At 56.4% G+C, this 23,733-nt stretch overlaps 1 protein-coding gene across 1 annotated transcript; it reads right to left on the bottom strand.

The window, feature by feature from the left end:
• Positions 1 to 411: 411 nt before the first annotated feature.
• On the bottom strand, positions 412 to 19,151 carry PADI6 (peptidyl arginine deiminase 6). The gene is made up of 16 exons (XM_006737722.2): positions 19,042 to 19,151; positions 18,085 to 18,268; positions 16,283 to 16,355; positions 13,808 to 13,875; positions 13,243 to 13,354; positions 12,326 to 12,451; positions 9,192 to 9,370; positions 8,834 to 8,937; positions 6,510 to 6,621; positions 5,170 to 5,277; positions 4,805 to 4,959; positions 4,106 to 4,262; positions 3,876 to 3,999; positions 2,714 to 2,784; positions 1,698 to 1,859; positions 412 to 875 (listed from the first exon to the last, which is right to left on the bottom strand). The coding sequence occupies exons 1-16, from the start codon at positions 19,131 to 19,133 to the stop codon at positions 630 to 632; spliced, it is 2,073 nt and encodes a 690-aa protein (XP_006737785.2). The 5' UTR covers positions 19,134 to 19,151; the 3' UTR covers positions 412 to 629.
• Positions 19,152 to 23,733: the final 4,582 nt, after the last annotated feature.

The raw sequence follows: 23,733 nt of genomic DNA, 5'->3' as shown, positions 1-23,733 counted from the left end.
AGCACTTACCTAAAAAGGGTCTTCATGCTATCCACCCAGGGGTTGGGGGACAGGTGGAAAGAGGCAGCTTTGGGTCCCAGGATGGGCATTTCTTCTCTCCAGGACACTTGAGGTTAACAAAGGTAACCCCCCCCCAGGCCTGCCCCCACTGTATCTTGTCCCTCTGACCCCAGAGATGCCAGCTACCCACAAGGGGCAATGCCTCTTCCTTCCCCGAGCCTAGAGGCCGTCACTGTGCTCAAGTGTGTAGACCCAGCCTGCCAGAGGGGCTTGAACTAGAGAAAAATGGAAGTAATCTGAATCCAGCCTTGTCCCTGCCCAGGTGGGGCAGCCTGACCACAGGAATCCCAGGGGCTCAACCTTCCATCCTTAGCTGTCATCCCCATCCTCAAAACAAGACAACTACCAAGATGCATTCAGAACACCTAGAACTTTAATGGATACTTAGTAACCACTTCTCCAGGAAGACTGTTTTCCAAGGGGGTTTGAGCTGGCAGCGTCGGCCACCCCCTCCAGATACTGAGGGACGAGGGTGGCCGGGGGGAGGAGGGGTGTATTGCTCTCTGGACAGGCAGGGCATTGGGATGCTGTGGAATGGTGATTAAGGGGCCGTTCCCGCTGGGGCGGGGCTAGGCCTGGGGCTCAGGCACCACCCTCCACCATTTGAAGGCAAAGGGTACCCGGCGGATGTTGGCACAGGCACAGAAGTCCCCGATTTCAGTCAGGTAGCAGTCGAAGTCATCGATGAAGGTGCACTTGAAGCCCAGGGGCTCTAACAACTGGCAGATCTTTTCTTCCAGGCAGCAGATGCCCTTGATCTGGGGCCCAAAAGGCTTGGGGATGCCCAGATTCTTGTCCATCACGATCATCTGCAGCTGTCAGAGACAGGATGGGCAAGGCTGAGGTAGGGGTCAGAGCCACGGAAGAAAACCCCCTCGGTGGTCAGGCTCAACCACACGCAGCAAGCACAGGGCAGCTTTCTTGAGGCTGTGTCCCTGCAGACATGACCAGTCAACCTCCGCAAAATCCAACTCACTTTTGCTGAACCTTCCCGTGGCCCTGACAGGTTTCAGCAAAACCGAAATCCCGGTCGGGCCACGGTCTGGCTCTGCAGACCTCCTTGGTTCCTTTCTCTACGGCGCTTCTCTTGTTCTGGACAGGAAATTTCCTAATCTGGGTGCCTCTCCTGGGATGCCCTCCCCCCAAGCTCTGTCGGTTGACTTCTGTCCATTTCTCCTTTCTCAACTCCAGCCTCTCTTCCTCAAACACACTTCCCCCACTGCTACCCACCCCTGCTCCCAGGGCCATGTCGTGCCAGGGGGCCCCCTGGTCTTCTAGAATTAAAAGCTAGCCACGTGTGACTGATGAATGCAGGGCCTGTGTCCCTGGGATTCAGAAGAGGGTAAGCAGTGCCCCCGTCTGTGAGGTGGGCATGTAGCATCGCTCCCTCAGGGTTGGGGATGAGCCCAGGGCCTGGCCCATGGTCACTGCTTGGCCAGTCACCCAGCCTGGGACCTGCTGGTCTGCTCCCTGAAGCGGTGTTCCCTAACCGAGGGAGAGAAGAGCTTCCACACCTCCTTTCCTCAGGCACCGCTGTCTGCTGGGTCTGAGCCTCTAGTCCCGCAGCAGGGAGGTCAGGAGACCAGCCAGAGTTCGCAGAACATGCCCCCGCCCAGCCCAGCCCCTGCATGCCTCACCAGGTTCGGGAAGTAGGGCCTCGCAAACAGTTTCGCCATCTGCTCGTTGGAGGGCACGTTAGTCAGCTGCTCCAAGCAGAAGAGCTGCGGGATGTCAATGATGTCCCTCTCCACCAGGCCCAGCTCCTTCTTCAGGATGTCACGGTTCAGGTTAATGCACTTCTGTGGGGCAGGAAGGGGCCGGGAGACCCAGGGTCATGGCCTGAATGGCCCCTGTCTTCATCCCACACCGTGTGCGGGCAGCCTTTCATGGCAGGCCCGCCCTCCGACAGAGGGCACACAGTTCCCTTTGGGGGCTGCGGGGGGTGGTGGGCGTAGGGCTCAGAGGAAAGGCCGGGATCCCACAGCTGGTCGGTGCGGGGCAGCATGGGGGTGGGGGCGGTCGTTTGGCCCTCAGTCCTGGCCAGAGTGGGGGAGCTGGGCCAGGCCAGGCCAGGGCAAGAGGAAGTCCTCTGTGGGCACCCTGCTTCCTTCCTTAGGCTAGGAGCCGTAAGGTCCCAGGGGGCAAAGTGGTTTGTGCTGTGACCTTGGACAGGTCCTTGCTCTTTTCCAGACTTCTGTTCCCCGCTGGAAGTTGGATAAGCTCTTCTGGGAACTCCTAGCCAGTGATTCACAACGAGGCTGGAGGTGCTGGGTGGCCCAGAACACAGCTCATGGGCCACTTCAGGAAGCATGGAGACGACCCTGGTCCAAGTCTCCAGAACTTGGAGCTTCTTAGGGGAGTTGGGGGGGGTGTCCTCAATTTCCTGGTCAGACACTAGGCAACTTGTGTGGCCCAGAGCATGTCTTTGTGGGTCAGACTTGGGAATCAAACCCAGTTCCCCCTACTCCTTGGCTTAGTTCACACCTGGGCGCTAAGCCTCCCTATCCTCCTATGCTTCAGGGGGTGATCAAGGTAATCAAGATAGTATCTTTCATGATGCTTGGGCTAAGTAGTTGCTCAATAAGGACCTTGTCTAAATTGTCCATGCCTCCCCCCACTTTTTGGAGAAGGTCCCTCACCCCCTGGGCCCTACCTCTACATAGTTGTTCTGCTTCCTCATGTTTTCATCAGCCAGAAGTTGATTGATGGTGTTGGCCTCCCTCCCTGTAGACGGAAGGAGAGGGCGGGCAGGATGTAAGGCCAGGGAGCAGTTCCTCCTAGGGCCGGGCCGACTGGGTGTATTGTTACCCCGGTGACTCTGACAGGTGACCTGGCCGTCTCCAGAGACCTACCTAGGTCACCTGTCACCCCTGGGGACTGACATCAAGGTCATTAAAGCTCAGGGAGGACTACTGCTGCCCCCCAGCCTCTCTGGCCCTGGTAGGAGGGGAGACAGCCTGGAACAGGTTAGCAGGTGACTCCAGCCCCCACTCCCCTCTCCCCTGGGCAGCTCTGTGCATCATGTGACCCAAACCACCCAGTCACCTCCTACCTGAGACCTTGACGAGGCTATTTAACTGCGTTCCTCAGTTGCTTTGTCTTTAGGACAGGGATGGCCTGCTCAGGCCCCAGCTGAGGTAACACAGTCTTCGGTGTGTGGGGTGTGATACTGAGCGGCTCGTGCTCAGTAAATGTCACTTTCTAGAAGTGTTTCTAGAACCCATGTGATTCCTGGGCCCCACCCCAAAGGTGGATTCACCAGGTCCAGTGTGGGGCTGAAATTGTGTGTTTCTGACAAGCCTCCGGGTGACCCTGAAGCCACCCTTGGAGGAGCATGGGGTCTAGAGAGCTTCCCAGCAGCCCCTCCCTGGGTTCCCACGGACTTTCAAACAGAATGACTGTGCCCCAGCCACATGATCTCCGCCTGTCCACGTAGGTTTTCCACAAGGTGCCCAGGGGACCCCTGAAGTCCAAAAGCCCAGACACTCGACTCCACGTTCCCTGAGTAGGTAGACATGAGTGTTGGTAGCACCTGGTTTTGCCTCCTCATCCCCCCACGGAGTCCCCTTCCCATGCACACTTGGCCGCCCCTCCGCCACCCCCAGAACTTCTGGCTGACTGGCCCGGGCGGCCCTAGCATCACCAGAATAGCCCCGAAACAGAAGAGGTTCTCATGTGCTACGCGTTAGGCTTTCCTGCTTGCCTGGCACTCTGCGCAGCAGGAAGCCCAAAGGGAGACCGGCCCTCTAGAGAGGGCATCTGGGAAAGGAGGAACTGGCTTCTGCTTCTGTTCCAGTGCCAGGGGCTTTGCTCACCGTTGGAAAGGAGCTGGTCCTCCCGGACCTCTGCAAACAGAGTCAGGTCTCCGTAGCCCTCCTTCTGTTTCTCCTCGAACAGTCTGTAGCAGGAGCTGGGGCTGGCCAGGAGCAGCCGGAAGCCCTGGGAAACTAGGGTCAGATGCTAGCTTCCCCTCCAGAAGCTTCCAAGGGGCTTTACAAGGGGGGAGACCCCTCCCTCTCCAGCCTGCACCCCTACCCCCACTGACCTTGTCACCCTCGCTCTTGTCCTGCGTGGGGATGAAGCACATGAACTCATCCACGTGGCCGGCCATCAGCCAGTCCGAGAAGAGCTCCAGCGGGGCCTGGACTCGCTGGGCGTAGAGGAAGTCCCGGAGGGCCTTACCCATGTCTCGGCCCTCCTTGCTAAGGGTACGACAGAATGAACAGCCCTTGAGCCAACATGATGCGGGTGGGCCACCACCTGTTCAGTGTCAGGCTCCCTTCAGCTAACTGACTGCTCTAACCACTGAACTCAAGGGACCGGGGTCCATAAAGGATGGGGTGGCTAAGAATCCCTCTGGCCCAACTCCGGACCGAGCCAAGGGATTCTAGCTAGACCAGCTCTGAACCCTGGGACACAAGTAGCTCTTGGATTTAGATTAACGGCCACCAAGAAGTCCACACACCTTGTAGAGATAAGCTCCTGCTGGTCCCTAGGCCAGCCAAATTTAGCATCCTTCCAATCTGAACCCAGGAATCACCACTCCGAAGGATGAACAGTTTGTCTGCTTTTTCTACCTGTAGTCTCCTACGACAATCAAAGACTCAAAAATCCTTTCTGGGCAGTTTAAAGAAAGGTCCAGGGCAGATAACCTGCTGAGTCGTGTGGGAGTCAGGTGGGACCCAGTGATTTACTAGGTCCCCTCAGTTTTAAGAGCTGGCCACCACCTGGCCTCTTGCCTCACCTGGGGTAAAAGCAGCTGCCAATGAGGATCCTGCCTAGGGGGTACTCTTTCCCTTCCACCTTGACAGGTGGGGACACCATCAGGTTCCCAATAGAGTCCATGCTGGCCATCCTGTGGTCCTTGGTGCCTCGGATCATGTAGCCAACCCCTGGGCTCTGGAAGGAGACCCAGTGGGGCAGGGCTGTTAGGAAGGATGGGCTTTAAGCCCCAGTCTTACCCCTGATCCAGACTCTCAGGTAGATTCCCACACCCCCTGCCCCCAGAGCCACTCGGGCCCCCTCCCCCTTGGCACTCCGTCCCTTCTGGGCAGGCGCCATGCCTGACAGGTTGGACGGGGTTTAGATCAGCCAAACCGAGCCCCACACCAGGGAGTATTTCATGGGGAAGTCGTCCAGCGTGAGGACCCGGGGGGTGTCGAGGACCAAGGAAAGCGTCTTATGGGGAGCCTGGGTGTAACAGAAGGCCATCTCATCCTGGAGGGGACAGGAAAAGGAGTTGAGTCACCTTGCGCCATCGGCTGCTTTCCTGCCCGTGTCCAGCTTGCCAGTCACAATGCTCCCTGCACACAGGCCACCTCCGGGGCGGGGGCTGGGCAATGGGACCCCCTTCTGCCCACTCCTGCTTGGCCCCTGAAACTCAGCTCAGGCATCCCCTTCTTTGGGGCTTTTCCAGACCCGTTCTCCCATGCGTCACGTTTCAAACCTGGGTCACCTAGCTTCTCTTCCTTCTCTTCCCTTCCGCACCCCATCCGCGAACAAGCCTTGGACTTCTCTCTGGCACCATTCGGGCGAAGCCACCGTGCTCTTCCCCAAATTACCCACCCCCCTGCAGCCAGTGCGCTTTGATTCTTGCCCCTTCCTAAGGCCGGTTCTCTAGTTCTCAGCCAGAGGGGGCTTTTTAAAACCTAAATCAGAACATTTAACTCTCACTTCACACCTTTCAATGTCATCCCAACTCATTGTAAACTCGTTTCTATTCCTTACCTTGGCTTAAAAGATCCCTAATATTCGATCTGGCTCTTTCCTCCCTCTGGCTTTTCTGCTCTGATCTGGCCACACCAGCCCTTCTGTTCTTCAGATCCTCCAAGTAAACCCCCACATTAGGATCTTCACATCAGCTGTGCCTCTACCCAAAGAGCTCTAATGTCTAATGTAGCACCTACCCCCCAATCTTTGTACGGCCAGCTCGGTTTCCTGATTTTGAAGCTTTTCCTGACCACCCAAAACGGCCTCGTTTGGGCTAGAGACTCACTATGGCATCTTGCTTTCACAGCACGGAGAGCCCCTGTCCTTGCTGGAGCAGGAGCATGATCCGTCCCATTGTCCTGTAGCTCTAGTACTTAGATGGTGGCCAGTGTATGGTCCTCACTCAGCTACTTGTGGAGAGGAGAGCACGAGACTTCAGGGCTCTGCCAGGTCCGGCTGGACGCTGGAGGGGGAGCCCTGCCCCAACAGCCAGGAGGCAAAAGTGCCAGACCTGTTAGCACCTGGGCGTTCTGTGGTCTCGAACACACACAGTCCGGAACGGGAAGAAGTTGGACTCTAAGCTGTCCCTTAGTGGCTAGGATTTGGGCGAGCCATTCACCTCCAGTTAGTCTGAGCTTTGCTGGGCAGGTTGAGCGGACACGTGGAGCTGGTCAGATGCACCACCTGCAGTCTCCCAGCCCCTCCCCCAACAGGTGGGTTTTCCCCAGGTGGGGGGTTACCTGGAGCCACCTGCCCATGCGGTTGGGGTCCTCGTAGACAGATGCCACCTGGCTGTTACTCTTCTCGCTCAGCTCCATCACTGTGTTCACAAAACCCTGGACCTGCAGCTCTCTGCCATGGGAGAGAAGCCAACTCTGGGGAGCCCTTCAAGGCTCCTTCCACCCTGGTCATGGCCTTACTCTTCCAGGGACAGGGGGCACCTCCTCCTGGTGAGGAGAGATCCTGCCCCTGGCCCCAAGATAAGCAGAGCTGCTGTCCCCTTCTTGCACTACCTCCAAGATCTCCATCTGGCAGCCGGTTCCAACACCTCCACCTCTGGCTCTAGCTCCCCCCTCGCTGGGACCTCTGGTCCTCAGCTGCTGTCATCCCCATCTTCCCCGTTCTTGGCCTTTCTCCTCACTCGGCTTCAGTTCTCCCCTCGCCCCTGTGCTTGGGCTGACTCGCTTGGCAGAACCCCAACCCTGGTTAGCCCAGTTCCACATTTCTTCTTCCCTAGAACTCAAGTTACTGGAAATAGTTGGAGAAAAGCCCCTGGGGACAACCGGAACTGGTCCTTAGCACCAGACAGCCATCCTCCTATCAAGTCCCTCATCCCCATGCTCTGCTCTCCCTCCTGGAGCCGCAGATGAGCAGTCCCCGTACCTATCTATGGGGACCTATGGACACGTCCTACCAGCTTGGTTCCTGGAGCTGCCTTTCGCCTCCTCTCAGATTCTTCCTGCTCTGCTAGATCATTCCATCAGCAGCATTCTCAGCTTCCCACCTTAAAAAACAGCCTCCCCTTGGCCCCATACCCTCTTCTTGCTTCCTATTTCTTTGGAGTTTTGCAACATACTCCCTTCCCATTCATCTTTCCATGCTTCCAAAGCCACCAGGCAGGATTTCTTGCTGCACAGTGAGTGGCCTCCATCTTGCCAAACCCAATGGGCATCTCGTTCTCCTCTTGGGGTTTCACACAGCTGGCCCCTCACCTGGCCTCCCTCTCCCTTAACCTATGGGTCTCCACTCTCCTGGTTTTTAATCGAACCTCCTCTCCCTTCTTGGTTGTGTTAAATCACCCCACAGCTCACTGCTCAGCTACCTTCCCTGTGTGCACTAGTCCTCAGATGAGCATGGCTAGGCCTGTGGCTTTGAACATCCTCCACCTGCCAGGGGCACCCAGACTCATCTCGAGCTTCCCAACCGTCCATTGAGCCCCAGAAGTTTAGAGACCCAGTGGGTGCCCCCAGCTTTAAGTGACCAGGGCCAAAGCAATACTCTACCAAGTCAGCAACGGCACCACCATTCACCTTCCTGGGGACCCCAAACCCAAGGGACAGTCTTGTCTCCTTTAGCCCATGCATCAGCTCCCCTGGGTCAGGGGAGGTGGGGGGAGGTCTGCCTTCAGCACACCCCTGGATCTAACGTCTGTGCTCCCACCCCGTGGCCTGCACCACTGCTCTGTCAGGCTCGCACAATTGCAGTAGCTAAGCCGGGTCCTGCCTTCTGCTTGTGCCCCTGGTTTTCCAGGTGGCCGGAGTGCTTGTACAGATGGGACCCTCAATGGCTTCCCACAGGTTTTACCAGCCAGGGTCCTTTGTGCCCTTCTCCATAGGTATGTGGCCACCTGGCTTCCCTGCAGCTGAGAGTGGCCGTCTGCAGGCCATGAGCACATGAGAAGTGGTTCAGGAGACTTCTAGACCTCAGCAGGGACTCATGACCGCTCTGCCCGACTTGGACTCCTCCTCTTTCCTGGGGCGTGAACATGCCTGGGCCGAGCCTCCGTCGCAAAGATGGAGATGCCACCCCAGAGAAAGGCATTAGCACAAGACAGAGGAGTCAGGGCCCCTCTGTGACCGAACAACGCAACCCCCCTACCTGTGGCCATCTAAGGGGGAGAACGTGGACTTCGAACCACTGTATCTGGGGTCTGTTACAGCCCCCGAGGCCCCGCTGCCTTGGTCCTGCCATCCTCCTCCTGCTCCTGCCGGCTCGTTCCTGGCTCTCTGGGCCTCCCTGCTGTCCCTGGCGCATGTGCCTATCCTTACCTTTCCATCCTTCACCCTGCTTTCCAGCACTGGCCACTACCTGGAGCCATGCTGTCGTCCACCTCCCCATGAGAGCAGGAGGGGGACGGTCACATTCACTGCTCCGTCCCCAGCACTGTACAGGTTTAGACAGGACTCCAAGCAAGGACTATCTGGGGATAGGGCTAGACAGTTCAGGCAACAGAAGCTCACTCTGCATGGGGAGAAGTCTAGTGATCTCGACCCACCCCCTCCAGCCCTGCGGACGGACAGAATACCAGGAAGGACCTGGCACAGGCAGCCCGAGGGTCTCTTACCTGCACAGGTAGACCTCTAGAGGCATCTGGGTGCTGGGAGTAAAAATGCAAGGGGCCACCCGGAACACTACCATGTCCTTGTACACCAGGGTCTCTGGAATTGACTGCAACGTCACACAGGGTCCCATCAGCAAGCTGCTTCTGTGTCCCCTTCCCCCCAGCCACAGGCCTCCAGCTGTTCAGCCCTGCCCCCCTCTGGGCCCTCCCCATCCTCTGCCAGGCACGAGACCCTAACCCTACGCGCAGCAAGCCTGGTCTCCCCCCGCCCACCCGCCGCCGTCCCTGTGCCGCGTGAGAGAGGCTTCCTCCCCACATGGCCCCTGGCCCCGGGGCTGCTGGTCTACCTGAGGGGACATACCGGGTCTTGCGATTCTTCCACCAGGGAGACAGAGTAGGAGATGAGGCCTGAGAAGTCGGCAGACGGGAACTCCATGGCTTCAACGTAGAAGGTTTCCTTCAGGTGATTCTCAAGGGGGGCGAACGTATAGGTATGCTGGCCAGGCCCCAGCAGCACCTCAAAGGTGCTTGAGCTGTCTCCTGAGGACAGAAGGGATGGGCCAGCTGCTGACGTGGCCCGGTGCCCGTCCCCACATCGGACAGTGGGGGTTCCGGCTCGTTCCTCCCGACAGAAGCCAGGTTCGGAGCTCCAGCAGAGCAGGACCCAAGCTGGCTTTTCTGTCCCCGCATTTCTGATGCTTAGGGCTTAGGGGACAATTAGCATTTGTTCCCGAACAAGGGCCAGAGCTCACGAACGCTGTTCAAAGACCTATCCCACATCAAGGGCCGGGGCTCGGATGAAGATGCCGGCCTTCAAGGCTCTCGGTCCAGGGTGAAGGCCTGAGGCAGGTGGTTCTACCCTTGGACCAGCTTTGGGGAAGAAATCCTCAAAAGCCTCAAAGGTGAGAAGCTGCAAAGTCGGGCTTGGCAGCCTCATCTGAAAAACCAGACCCTGCTCGAGTAAGCACTAGGGAGGGGTCCGTGGGAATGGTCTGTCGGCCAGGGTAGGCCTCGGATCATTTCCTGAGAAGCTCAGGAAAGTTCCTATCGGCTGTTCAGAGCCTAGCACGTTCGGGTTTCATGGGTTGTGAAATAGAAAACCATGCACAGGAAAGAAGTTGACCACGCCCTGCGGTTGTCTCTAGTTAATTCAATCCCGGATCTGTTCGCTCTCCATTTGCAGAGATCGTCCTGACGCGAGGCCACCAAGCTTCCCCACCTGACCTTCCTGCCACTCTCCTTGTCCTTCCGACCCATTCCCGGTGTGGCCGCCCTGCCCTGATGGCAGCTACTCCTACTTAGAGCCTCTAGAAGGATGCCAAGTCTAGGAGATCCCGGTCTAGGTTTCCCTGGGCCACCAAGGCCACCAAGGCCCCGAACCATCTAGGCACCGCATCCTCTGCAGAGTGCTCTGGTACCCAAGCAGCCAGAGGAACCACATGCTGAAAGACCCCACTTTAGGAGCAGACCAAACCTCACCACCACTCAGGAACACTATTGTCACACTGCCGTCCTACTTAGCGCTTCCGCTTCTCGGGTCCTCCGAGGGGCATGTTCTCCTCCCTAGCTCCCTCCTCTGAGAGGCGCTTCCTCACCTCCGCCTGATCATGCCCCCTGCATAGATGTGCCGTGTTTGTCCATCTCCAGTCACTCCCCCTCCCTTCCAGCCCCCCCAGTCACCACCTCCACACGGTTCCCTTTACGGCAGAGTCCTCCCACGTGCACGTCCACGGTCTGCCCACTTCGCTTCCAGCCCCGCATTCTTACCAAATTCGTGAGTGACCGGCATTTTGAAAACTGAGACGTTATCACAGATTTGATTAGCCTAGCAACAGCATCTGCCACGGCCGATCATGGCCCTCACTTTCCTTTGTTTCTAGAACTTCCTCTGGCTTTCTATTTCTCTGGAAATCTCCCCTCAGACTCCTTTCCTATATCTTACGGAACAGTGTTCTCAAACTTTAGCCTGCTTCAGAATCACCTGGAGGGCTTGTGAAAACACAGTGCACTGTGTGTCCCTGCCCTTTAAAAATTTTTTTTAACTTATAAAAAATAAACTCTTACCCTCAACGTGCGACTTGAACTCAACCCCACAGTCAAGAATCACATGCTCTACAGGCTAAACCAGCCAGGCACTGTATTCTTGGCTTTAATTTTTAAGGGGCATCTGGGTGGCTCAACCTGTTAAGCGTCCAACTCTTGATCTCAGCTCATGATCTCCGGGTCATGTGCTCGGGCCTCACATTGGGCTCCACACTGGGCGTGGAGCCTACTTAAATTTTATTTTTATGTAATCTCTACATCCAACATGGGGCTCTAACTCAAGATCCTGAGATCAAGAGTCCTATGCTCTTCTGATGGAGCCAGCCAGGCACCCCCTAAGTTTTTTGTTTCATTTTTGAGTGGAAAACCCAACAGTTTGATATGGGTGATGAGCTACAACATCTTTAGCAAGCTACACAAGTCACTGCCTCCATTATTGGCACTCAACGGGCCACACTGGGCTAGAGCATCCTCGTGGCTGAACCAGGCTTAGACCCATGGGTCTAAGGCTCACTCCCAGCCCACATGTGGAAGGACCACATACAACCAACCTGGGCTGCCTCTCGTGGCTGGTCCCACATCACTTCCAAGTTCAGCTGTGGTCTGCAGAAGAGACGGAGCAGAAGACTGAGCGAGGGCCCCTGAGTGCGGGTGAGGGAAGCAGCCGAGGCATGCTCTCCAGTGCTGGAGACTGGGAGATGGTCAGTCTACAGCAGAGCCTTCCCTAGTCGCCCAGCTGAAGCTGAACTTGGGTTTTAAGAGAAGGGAGCATGGCACATTTCTCCAGAAACAACGTTCAACCTCGATTTAAAGAATTTAGAGGCACAGAATACTAAGCCAGTTTACATGAAAAACTTGTTCATTCAAGGACGTTTTGCTGGACACGTCTACCTCCACTTTCTAAACCAGCAGCCCTTGCGCCTCTATCTATAGAACAGGAACGTGCACCTGCCTTCCAGGTTGGTAGGGCTACAGATGGGCGGGTGTGGTGTGGCGCCTGGGATGGACAAGCTCGCACAACTGCCACGCTGCCCCTTGGCTTCCGAGTTCTGGAAACTCGATCTAGTGGGGCCTTGTAGAGGAGTGAAGACGGCCCCTTCTGGCAGGGGTAATTGGGAGAAGAGCTTAGCTTGTCTGTGTAAGGCCATGGCTTCAGCCAGTGCGCGTTTCTTCTCTCCCAGCCGTGAAAACCCTGCAGGACAGGCACTGCTGTCATCCCTACTGGAGAAGTGGTTGGAAGTACAGAGACTCACCCACATGTGCAGGCTCAGTCTGTGGAGGTGGCAGCCAGAGTGTCCCAGGGACACAAGCGTGGCCCCACCAGGCCCCCACCTGCAGCCCCAGGTCCCAGCAGGCCTCCGACAGGGTCCCTGCTGGGAACGACCCGTGGCCACAGTGCCCCCCGATGCGTTGGAAGAGTAAGCGAAGCTGGAGTTGGTGCAAGAAACTCACTTTGGGGCCGGTAGACTCTGGCCTTCTCTGCCTCTTCCTCCGAGGTGTAGAGAACCAGCCGGTATTTCTTTAAAGCGCAGCCGGGCCCTTGAACATTCAGGGTCATCTGAGACAGACTCTTTATTTCTGGGCAAAAGACAAGGTAAAGATTCGGGGGCCTCCGAAGGCCAGCACCGAGGAGTGGTAGGGCCAGGGGTGGGGCTCCTATATCGGGGCCCTGGGGACCCTCTGCCTCCTGTTCTGGCCCAGCCCTGCAACAGGTCTCTGCTGCCTGCTCCCCCACATGGCCACAGGCAACTTGCCGTCCCTGGGGTCTGCTAGGAGTTAGGACGGCACTCACCCCATACAGCTGGGGAGAATGCACAACCCCTACAAACACTGAGAACAGGGCCTGGCACGGTCCGCCCAGAGAGGGTCCCCCTCCAGCCTTGGTGTGAACCAGGGCATCCCTTTATACTGCTAAGACCCAGAAGCTTGGTCCCAACCACAAATGAGGACCAGATCCAAGACTGCTCTTGCCTAAGACAGTCGGGGTTCCTGACCCAGGTCACAAGAGGGCTTTTAGGAAGATGTTCGCAACTCCCTCATGTTTAGCCTTCTCAACTACTTTGTGAAGCCAGCTAGATCATCCCCATTTTACAGATGGCAAAACAAGACCAGGGAAGTTAACACACTCAAGTCCATAGCTAGGATATAAGTTTGTTACCTGACACCAGGACCCACACTGCTCCCACGGAGCCGTGTGGCCTCTTCCTAGTTACAAGCTTCAAGCCTCTGACAAGAGACTTTAGGCTCAGAGCGGGGACACCTCAGCCTGGAATCCATGTTCGCTGAGGGGTGTGACAGCAAAGCCCCAGGGAGCGGTAGACCCCGGGGAGAAAAGCGGCCACAGTCCCAGGACAGTGGCCAGTCCTTACCTTCTGGAAAGAACACCTTCGTGGTCTTGTCTACAATCCGGACCTTGTCAGCAGGGCTGCAGTTCACCAGCAGGATGGCACCCCAACCGCTGGGACCCCAGACCCAGTTTTTCTGCAAAGACGACAGGAATGTTGACTCAGGAAGAAGCCAGGGAAATCCTGCTTTCCAGATGCTACCCCGCATCAGGAGCAGAGCCAAAGCTTTCTCCAGGGTGACAGGGACCTCTTGGGGAACTCAAGCACTTAGAAGAAGCAGGCAACGTCAGGGCAGTGGGTGGAGAGGCAGGGAAAAAGCTGGCTGCCGGTCACAGCTCTCTGCCTGGTTTCAGTGCTGGGGCAGCAGGGATGGAGGCAAACGGGAGGAGACCCATCCCATGCAGGGAGCCTCTTCTGGTTGACCGAACAACCAGGCAAGGATGGGGACCTAGTGTCACCAGACATTTTAGTTTTTTTGAAAGAGCTAGACACAGACTTCATCAGTTCTGATTGTATCGGGAGCTGTTGGACTTCAAAGACACCATGTAAGCCAGTCTTTGGGCCCGCGCCCTTCCCCAGGCAGCCTCACCTTAGCCTGCTTGTCACTCGTCATCTCGACCTGCCCACTGCGGTAGATGTCCACATCCAGGGAGACCACTGAAACAAGAGGGAAAGTTTCCGCCACCCAGACTTGCTGGACGGAGCCTCAAAGCGCCAGGTAACCCTAGCGGTGCCCAAAGCTGGGATCAGGGATCAGGGATGCCCAGCCTTTCAGGCATGCTGTCAGCTTAGAAGAAAGTTCCTCCAAGGCAGACTGCTTCTCTGAGCAAGTCTGGAGAGGACCAAGTATCCGCATGTCTCCCCCAACCCCCTGGGAGTTCACAAACCAAGTCCCCTGGGGTCCGAATGCCATCTCTAAGCTCTAAGACTCAGGAAGGGCTCAATCCACAGCAATCCCAAGCCTCTTAGAGCTGAAGGATCCAGGCTCTGCCTGAGTATCCTCAGAGGCTCCTCTTACAGTCTCTACACTCCACCTTCCACTCCTCCCCACCACACACTGACTACCACGCGGCTCTGCCCTGGTTTCATTTTTGTTCATAGAGCTTGTCTCCTGATGTGCTCCGTCCCAACTGGAATGCCATGGCCAGAAGAACAGACCACAGTCGCTGCGTGTACTTTGTCCCTGCACGGATGCTCAGGGACCGGATCCCTGCTACGAACCAGGTACAGTTCTAGGTCCCAGGGCTACGGCAGTGTGCTAGACAGGCCCGGTCTTCTTCAATCTTAGGGAGGAGAGTGTCAGAGCACACACACCACATGCAACAGTGGCGAGGGGGTCAAGAAATAAGCAAAATGCATATTGTTTCTGATGGTAAAAGTGCCGTGGAAAACAAGGAAGGGGATGGGGGGGTTGTTTCAGTTTTAGACGATCAGAGGAGTGTTCTAAAGAATTGAAATATGAACAGAGGCTGGAAGGAGGCAGAAAAGGGATCAATGTTAATATTTGGGGTAAAAGTAATTAGAACAGGAAGTGCAGGGTGGCAAGGTCAAGGGTCCAGAGGCCAGCGTGCCCAGAGCAGAATGAGCATGGAGAAGAGAAACAGGCCACGGGGCAGAGATAGATGAGCTCATGTAGGTTTTGTGGGTAAAAGGGACGCCAGCTTTAATCCAAGTATGCAGAAGCATTGGAAGGCTCTAATCCGAGGAGATGTTACCAGATATCCTTCTAAAGACATACTGCTCTGGGAGCCAGGTCAGGAGTGGACGGTGGAACGGTAAGGACAGAGCAGGGACACACCCCTCCCCCCCCAGGGAACCTGTGCAGTGACCCAGGTAAGAGGATGGTGGCTTGGACCAGCTGAGAGCGTCAACGTGGCTTGTAGCTGGATTCCAGCCAACTTTGAGGAAACAGCAACAAGACGTATGGATTGACATGGGTGGAGGGAGAGGGAAGAGGGACACCCAGCGTTTAGGCCTGACCAGCTAGAAGGGTGGACCATGGTCCATGACAATGGGCAGACCATCAGGAAGGTAGGCGCTGGAGGAAAAGAAAACCAATTTGGGTCCTCCTACTCTGCCACCATCTTCCCCGGAAGTAGAACCCGTTCCATTTGGGTTATATTAAAGATTGAAATGTTGGTTAGACACCCAAGAAATCACACTGGGTTAGCAGATACCCAAGTTTGCGGGAGACGCCTGGCTGGAAGAGTTTGGGCGAGTCCTCTATCTGCAGAGCCACAGGCCCACTGCCTGAGCTTGAAGCACTTCTACCAGGCTGGGTGGTGGGTGGGGGGATGAAGGATCCAGCAAAGGGACCCAAGAAGGAACAGGCGGCTAGGTAGAAGGAAAACTGGGTGCAGGGTCCCTGAAAGGTTTCAGGTAAAATGTGTCCAGAAAGGGTGAGCAGTTGCATTAAACACTGCTGCCAGGTCAAGGCAGGGGAAGACCGAGGACCAGTGGGCTTAGGGACCTCCATAAGGGCAGTGCTCCTGGTGGGGTCTGGCTTGAGACGGTACCAGAGAAAGGGAAGAGAAACGGAGGGTGTAGAGTTAGGGGAGTAGGGCTCGAAGACGATCCAGAAGCAGGTTTAAGAGAGCAGAGGTTGTTTCTTGTTCCTTAAGAGACTAGGCAGCATAACGTGCTCCTATTAAAGGAGTAGAGGTTCCTGCTTGTTCTGGAATGATCCAGAAAAGGAGTTGGCGGGGAGGGGTAGTGGCTTCCTACATCAGTAAATTGCCGAAGGAAGTTTCTGAATGAGTGAGAGGGGAAAGGATCTAATGTGAGAAGGTTAACTTTGCACCAGACACACACCAGTTATAACAGGTGGCAGAATGCAGGTGGGGCTGAGGGTAGGTGGGTAGGACAACAGGAGCTCAGGGAAGTTCCCACGCCCGCTCTCAGGGAACGAGGCCAGCAGTGAGTGAGGGCGGCAGAGAAGGGACCGTGAATGGGCATGTTGGGGGGCGTCCATCCAGGACCCAGGAGGTAGATTACAGGGAGAGCCCCTCGGCTCCTCTTGCTGCTACAGCGCCCGCCCCCCCTCCCGGGGTACGAGCACACTCACCAATACCAGTGAGACAGAGCACAGCCGTGGCCACGGGGACGTCCTCGTCAGGCAGATAGTACGAGACCAAAACCTGTAGAGATAGTAGCCAGCACCCATGGGAGTGGAGGGCAGGGCGGCAGGAACAGGACCTTGGGCTAAGTACCCACGTCCGGCCATTGGACTTTGGCCTCACGTTACAGCTTCTGAGCTTCTGATGTCTGACTGTGAGCTGGGGCAGGGTCCTCCACGTGGCGGCCTGACTACAACCCTCCCAGGTGGGCTCTACCCTAAGGGCAGAGAGAGATCAAGGCACTTGCCCTACATTCAACCAGAAAGGGGTGGCGCGAGCTTTAAGATCCAGGCTGTCTGGCTCAGAGGTCAAGATTTAGACTGGGCTACACATCCCCCCTACTCTTCCCCTGCATTCCTGGGATCCCACCTGTTGCCCCAGAGATGGGCAGTGGGGAAGCAGAGGCTCCCAGTGGTTCAACTGCTCACTCAAAAGCAAGTAGGACAGCTGGGGTGGGGCCTGGAATCAGAACGCAGTCTTTCCTGGGTCGTGCACCAAATCTGCTTCCAGAGGGCCCCTATACGTTAGACAAAGACCTGCCCTTCAGCCACTTGGCCTGGACCACAAAGCCTTCATCACAAACCAGAGAACTAGCCAGCAGCTGGGGCCATGTTCTCATGCATGTGACCCACCACCTCTTCCTAAATGGAAACTTCTGTCCTCCAAGGCCCAGTGTCTCCCTCAGTGGACCACTCCTGACCGTGCTGGAGGCTGAGCCGCAGGCAGAGCACGCTTCTCAGGTCTCTGGGCTCAGCCAGGATGCATCACAGCTGCGAATCTTCCCTGTGAGCTAGGCAGCGATTAAGTGTTCTACCTGCCTCCAAGGGAGGTGCCTGCCCTGGGCAGAGTGCAGCATGGGGTGTGTTCTACCCGTCTGTCACCCGCCAATCACCGGCAGACTATTCCAGCAAGTTCTGCCGACCGAGTGCCCTAGTCCTGAACGGGCCTCCGTGTTCTCACCCCCACTTCGTGTTGGAGTCGGCTGGAGAGCTGAGCCACAGAAGCCAGGGGCCCACCCGGGAGGCTGACTTAATTGGCAGGAGGTGTGGTCTGGGCGCTGAGTGTTACAGAGTCCCTGATGGTTCCAATCGCCCCATATGAGCCATCAGCTGTGACCACAGAACCACCACCAACGCCAAACTCAGGAGCCGGCTTTCCAAGGAGGTCACCCTCCCCGCCACTACCAGAGTGCCCCATTAGGGGAGACAGCTTGCCCAGGGGAAAGAACACGGCCTTGGGCTCAAATCCTAGATCTCTCCCACTCTAGTCATGTCATTCAGGTTGAGTCTAGAGGTCATTCCGTGCCTCAGTTTCTTCGTATGTAAGATGGGGGTAAGGCCGACCTCTTGAACCAGAACTCCAGATACCCAGTACACAGCATATGCACTTACTACACATTAGCTCTTCAGTTTCCTTAAGATCCTCACACCCCCAAAGACCAGCCTTGGTCAAAAAGCCCATCTGAGTTTTGCTGCTAAGACCTTTGAGCCAGACTTGAAAAGCAGCTTGTTGGGAAGCTAGGCCGGAGTCGTGGTCAGGAGCACAGGGAGGAGACAGATGTGCTGGAGCTTGAATCCTGGCTCTGCTGATCACTCCCTCCCTCCCTGCCTGCTTCTTTGTGTCCTGGGGTCATGGAGCACACCCCTCACAGTTTCGGTGCGAGCACTGAACATCAGGCAAAACACCTGCATGTTTCACAGACTAGGGGCCCAGGAAACACCATCTTTCGGGAGGGAGCCCCCAGGCTTACCTTGTCACTGTCGATGGCGGAGCTGGGGGAGGTCATCTTCACCAGCACGTCTATGGGATGCGCCAGAGGCCACCGGGTCGGGGCGGCCTCCTCCCCGCTCACTGCCGGGACCGTGTTGGGGATATCCACCAAGACCCCAGGAGAGCCACTGACCGTGAACGATTTGCACTTCTCCGGGGCACACCTGGTTGGCCCGACGAGGAGACAGACTTTAGGGCACAAGAGTCTCCCGTTCTCGGCCCACAGGGCAGCCGGCTTGGTGGGGGATGGGCCCTGACCGCGGCTCTCCTTAGGGTGTTGAGGCAGAGGCCAGCTGGTCAGGGCAGGTTTGTGGTCCTCACACAACTTCAGCCTCACTCCTACCTTCCCCCACTCCAAGGACCCCGTGTCCTTCCCCCGCTAGCTCTAGTCCAGAGCCTACCCTCCCGCCGAGGCTCCAGAAGTTACCAACGCTACATCTTATTTGTAAGCCCATGGAGGGAGGAGCCGTTTGTCTGAGCCAGAAAGGATCCCCGTAGGGGGAGAGACAGGACCTGGGCCTCGGGAGGTCGGTGCGGTGACCCTGGGGAAGACCCGGCCTCAGGAGCAAGTCAGCCCTCCTCCCCCCCCACTAAGGCTCCATTTTACAGGAGCCCCCCTCCCTTAATCTTCATGGCCTCCTAGAGAGTCAGCCTCGCCCCCATTTCACCGGTAAGAGGACAGGATCGGCAAGGCACTTGTTCGTCTAGGGTTCCTTAGCCCACGCAGGGCAGAGGCAGGACTTAGGTCAGAATCCTGCAGGGTCAGGACCGGGGGCCCTTAGATGAGGGGATGGGGCAGGAGCCAAAGATGCAGAGAAGGGAGGTGACCCCCGGCCCCCACATAACCTAGGGCCAACCCCAGTACGGGAACCAGGCGCCAGCCTCCCTGCCCGGCCCCGCCCCCCAGCCAGCCCCGGCAGAGCCCCCAGCTCCTCACCCATTGAGATCCAAGCAGATTTCCGTGCCCAGCACACACAGGACATGGACGGGGCTGTCCAGGGACAGGTGAATGATGCTCTGGAAAGACATAGCGCGGCCCTCCGAGCTGACTACCCTCAGACCCAATAACCCTGACTCAGCACAGCAACCTCAAATAACGCCAGGGCTCACCTGCGCCCTCCCCTCTTATGGGCTCAGGGCCTCCCCAGCCCAGCCCCTTGTTAAGGAGGCTTCAGCAGCTGCCCAGGTGTGGCTGATTTTCTCCACTGAGACTTGCTGGGGTGGGGGTAAGGGGGTGGTGCGGAGGAGCAGGTGGGGTCCGAGGCCCGTGGTCACTAATCTATCAGGCAGCTGGTTCCCGCAGATCCAGGGCATCTGAGGCTGGCTGCTTAGGTCTCTGGCCTTCGGCTGGGAGCCAGAGGGGCTCTGGGGAGCTGGTGCCCGGGGCGCTGGGCAACCTGGCCATGACACCGTAGGACGGACTCGGCTGGAAGGTGCTGTCAGGAGCACATATCTGCAGGGGGTATGTGGGGTGGTGGTCAGGAGGGCAGCGTGCGGCAGCATTGCCGGGCACTGGGGCCTCAGTGCTTCCAGAAAATTGCTGAGGTGAGCCGGGCAAAGCGCTGGACCAGTGGTCCTCAATGCGTGGTGGTTGCAAAAAGGATCAGGAGGCTTGTTACCGTTATAGACTCCTGGGCCTGGCAGGTCTGGGGTGTGGTCCAGGAACCTGAGTCCCATCCTCAGGTGATTGGGGGGCACTCCTTGTCCAGAGTGGTGGCATCAGCTCCCAGAGGGGGCATGGCAAGTGTTGGTGGAATGAATGAACCGAGGAGCCCCTGCTGAGCCCAGTTCGCCAGCTGCTTCCCATCGTCCCTGAGCTCACTGGGCAAAGAAATGAGAACAGCTCCAGCCCAGGGGACTCACCAGCTCATTTTAAAGCAGTGTTCATGTTATGGTTTAAAGTGAGGGTTTATGGTTATTCTTGAACAGGTACTACGTTCGCATGGTTCCAAGTTCAAAAGGGGCTTGCGACAGTGTCCCTCCTGCTCTCTCACCCACCCAGTTCCTTCTGGAGGCGGTCAGTGGTATCCGTTTCTTCTGTGTCTTTCCATATAAATGTAACGCCCGACCAAGCAAACATGTATGCATGTCCTCCCCTCCTTCTTAGTTTTATGTAAGTGGCGGCATATGCTACGTAGTATCCATTTCTTGCTGTTTGCATTTCCTAGTACAGCTTGGAGAGAAGTTCGTCCTGGCAGCTTGTGAAAAGCATCCTTATCCTTTTTTATGGCCGCACGGTCCTCCCAGCAGAGTGGCACCGTGATGGGTAGACACATTTGTTTTCAGTCTTTGGCCCTGACACACAACGTGGTGATGTGTAACCAGTGTGTAACAGCGCAGGGTACATAAGTTGGGTCCTGAGTGAACTCGGCTCGGTCAGCCAGGCTTGTTAAATTCGGGACTAAAAGTAGAACTATCCTTCCTTGGAAGCGTTAAGCATGCAACATAACTGTCGGGGGTGGCTTTACTTAGGGGGCTCTTGGACACAGCGGGTTGGCCAGGAAGACCCGAAAGCCCCTTCTGTTTGGGCTGAAAGGGGCAAATATTAAGCAGGCAGGAGGCGCTCAGCCTGTGTATGCTCCCACCCACACCGCCAGAGGTGGGCTGGAGGGAGGGGATGGTCGGACTGGGGAGGGGCTGCTGAGGGTTGGGCTCTGGCTTCTGGAGCCAAACCGTCTGGGACCTCTGTCCCCCTTGACCTCAGACAGCCCTGCCTTGTGCAGGGTTCTGAGCGCTGTCGGGGAGGAGCACTCTCAACCTGGAGACCCCTCTGGGCATGGAAGGGACTTGGAGGGATCTAGAGTGGGCCTTGCTCCTCTCCAGGGCGCTTCCTGTTCACCACTGAATCCCCAGCACCCACAAAAGAGTCCTGGACATAGTAGATGCTCAATAAATTCTTGGGGTGCAAATGACTACATGACCCCCATACCCCTCAAAAAGATACCCCAGTGGGCTTCCATCGGGCTCTCCAACCAAACCAAGGGCTCTGTGACCACGAGGCAAGTTTTCCTAGACTCCCACAGCTCCCTGCATGCTTGCTCAGTGTAGACTGTCCCCCTCGGCTCCTCAGGAAATTTCCTTCATCACTCAGGTAACCAGGTCCCGTGGTCAATTTAGGTCACGGTGGCGGTTGCTATGGTATGCCACCTGACCCCTTTCAGGACACAGGCACTTATCCCCCAGCTGCTGCTGGCCCCCCTCCTGGAACTGTCCACACTGCCAGTTCCCACGGCTGTGTCCCTTCCTTGGGGGCAGTTTCCTCCAGTGTGGCGGGGGGAAAGGGCAGGTTGCTTGTCTTAATTCAGGACAACTCCAAGGGCCTATCCCAGCAGCAGGGCATCCCATGGGTTACCCAAAACCTTTGTAGCCCCCACATCCCTGCACATTGTCTCCCGCTGCCCCCCCACCACACTCCCTCCCCAATGTGGTTCCCTATCCACCGCCTCCGGGTTCCCACCCACCACCTGCGGGCACCTCTCCCCCTCCAAATCTGTTTCTGGGAAGCAGACATGAAACAGTTACCAGACAATTTCAATTCAGAGGTTCAAAAGTCAAACTCCACACAAAAGAAAACCTCCAACTTGGTTTTATAAAACTGTATCTGCCCCCCTCCCGACAAAAGAAATGTTAATGATGTGGCATGCTATCCCATTACCGTATTCAAGTGTATCAGCTCAACACTGTGCAACTTAACCTTATACAGTGTTATGTGTCCATTATATCTCAGTCTTTACTGATGGATTGATTTAAAGATTATTTATTTTATGGGACGCCTGGGTGGCTCAGTCCGTTAAGCGACTGCCTTTGGCTCAGGTCTGGGATCGAGCCCCGCATTGGGCTCCTTGCTCAGCGGGGACTCTGCTTCTCCCCCTACTTGTGCTCTCTCTCTCAGACAAATAAATAAAATCTTTTTAAAAATTTTTAAAAAAAGATTATTTATTTTAAAGAGAGAGCAGGGGGAGGGGTAGAGGGCGAGAGAGTCCCAAGCAGACTCCGCTCTGAGCCTGACGCAGGGTCCGATCTCATGACCCCGAGACCACAACCTGAGCCGAAACTAAGAGTTGGCACTCAACCGACTACGCCACCCAGGTGCCCCTATATCTCAGTTTTTAGAAAGTTAACTCTTGTCCCTTTCCCATTAAGGTTTAATGCAAGTGCAATGCTTCAAGCTGTGGAAAAGGGGTGCAGGGATTCTCTCTGCCTCTTCTGCCTGCCGCAGCTGGACACCGCGGTTCTTAACTGTGGGAGGTGGACTAACGGCCCCCCAAAAATGTCAGGTCCCAATCCTGGAACCTGTGTCATCTCCCACAGGAAGTCTTTGCACAGGTGACCACGACTCTTTGAGATGGGGAGATTATCCCGGCTTTTCTGAGTGGACCCTAGAAGCAGTGACGAGTGTCTTTATAAGAGAAGCACAGGGAGATTCGCCACACACAGAAAAGAAGGCAAGGTGACCACAGCGGGTCCTGGAGGCATGCCGGCGGCCACCAGGAGCTGGAAGAGATGAGGAACGGACTCCTCCCAGAGCCGCTGGACGGGACACAGCCCTGCCCGCCCCTTGATTGTAGCGCCCCCTGAAACTGATTTCGGACTTCTGGCCTCCAGAACGGAGAGAATAAATTTCGGTTGTTTTAAGACACTCAGTTTGTGGGGCGCCTGGGTGGCTCAGTCGTTAAGCATCTGCCTTCGGCTCAGGTCATGATCCCGGGGTCCTGGGATCGAGCCCTGCATCGGGCTCCCTGCTTGGCAGGAAGCCTGCTTCTCCCTCTCCCACTCCCCCTGCTTGTGTTCCCTCTCTCGCTCTCTCTCTGTCAAATAAATAAGTAAAATATTAAAAAAAAAAAAAAAAAAGACACCCAGTTTGTGGTAACATGTTACATACGGCAGCCTCAGGCAAGTAACCTGTGACCGCTGGGGAGGGGAGGGGAGGGGAGGCAGCAGGAAAGTTCTCGCTTCCCAGGCACTGTCCTAGGATGGCTCTGTGCTCTGCGGGGCTGGCAGGACTTACAGCAGGTGCTTTCTCTCACGTGGGCTTCCCTGGTCCTTCGCAGAGGCTCCCGCCCCCCATGAGTGACTGGGGGAGGCTCCCCTGGGTCTGTCTTGATGCCAAGCCTGCTCCAGTCACCAGCTTGTCCCTCAGTCCTTCTGCAGCTCCTGCAATCTGGCAAAACCTTTGGCTTTTGCCTGCTGAGGCGGGTAGCTGCTCCAGGCTGCCGTATGGGTCAGGTCTGGGGACAACCTCACACCAACGCCCCGCTGTGCACTGTCCCCTTTCTGGTCCACAAAAACCACTCGTGCATCCTTTGCCCCAGCAGTTTTGGAGGGGAAGCAGCTGACTCTCTTCGGAGAAGCACGGTTTGACCCAGGGTTTTTGGATCCTTTCTACTGTGGTGTGAGGGTAGGAGCTTTGGATGTCCACCTTTTCCACCATCGTCTATTCTCTGTAATGACATGAAAACAGTATCTCTGGGTGTTTAGTGAGCATCACAGACCCTATGGAGCCAAGATCTGGCCTTCATTTTCAAAATCTGGAGGCATCAGGTTTTATTTTCTACAGAGGAACCTAAATCCCTACGTCAGGGCCATGAAAGAAAACGTACACGAAGGACACAGAGGGAGACTAGTGACT

Source organism: Leptonychotes weddellii, chromosome 4 (assembly GCF_054177405.1).
Source record: "Leptonychotes weddellii isolate Sample4059 chromosome 4, ASM5417740v2, whole genome shotgun sequence".
NCBI classification, from domain to species: domain Eukaryota; kingdom Metazoa; phylum Chordata; class Mammalia; order Carnivora; family Phocidae; genus Leptonychotes; species Leptonychotes weddellii.
The sequence above is the reverse complement of the archived record's forward strand: the minus strand, read 5'-3'. Positions and strand labels throughout refer to the sequence as shown.

Coding starts and splice junctions, on each gene's coding strand:
- PADI6 (XM_006737722.2), bottom strand. CDS start 19,133: ATGTCTTTCCAGAGCATCATTCACCTGTCCCTGGACAGCCCCGTCCAT. Junction 13,876..16,282: donor GCTCTGTCTCACTGGTATTG/GTGAGTGTGCTC, acceptor CTCTTGTTTCAG/TGGTCTCCCTGGATGTGGAC. Junction 12,452..13,242: donor GAAGGTGTTCTTTCCAGAAG/GTAAGGACTGGC, acceptor TCTTTTGCCCAG/AAATAAAGAGTCTGTCTCAG.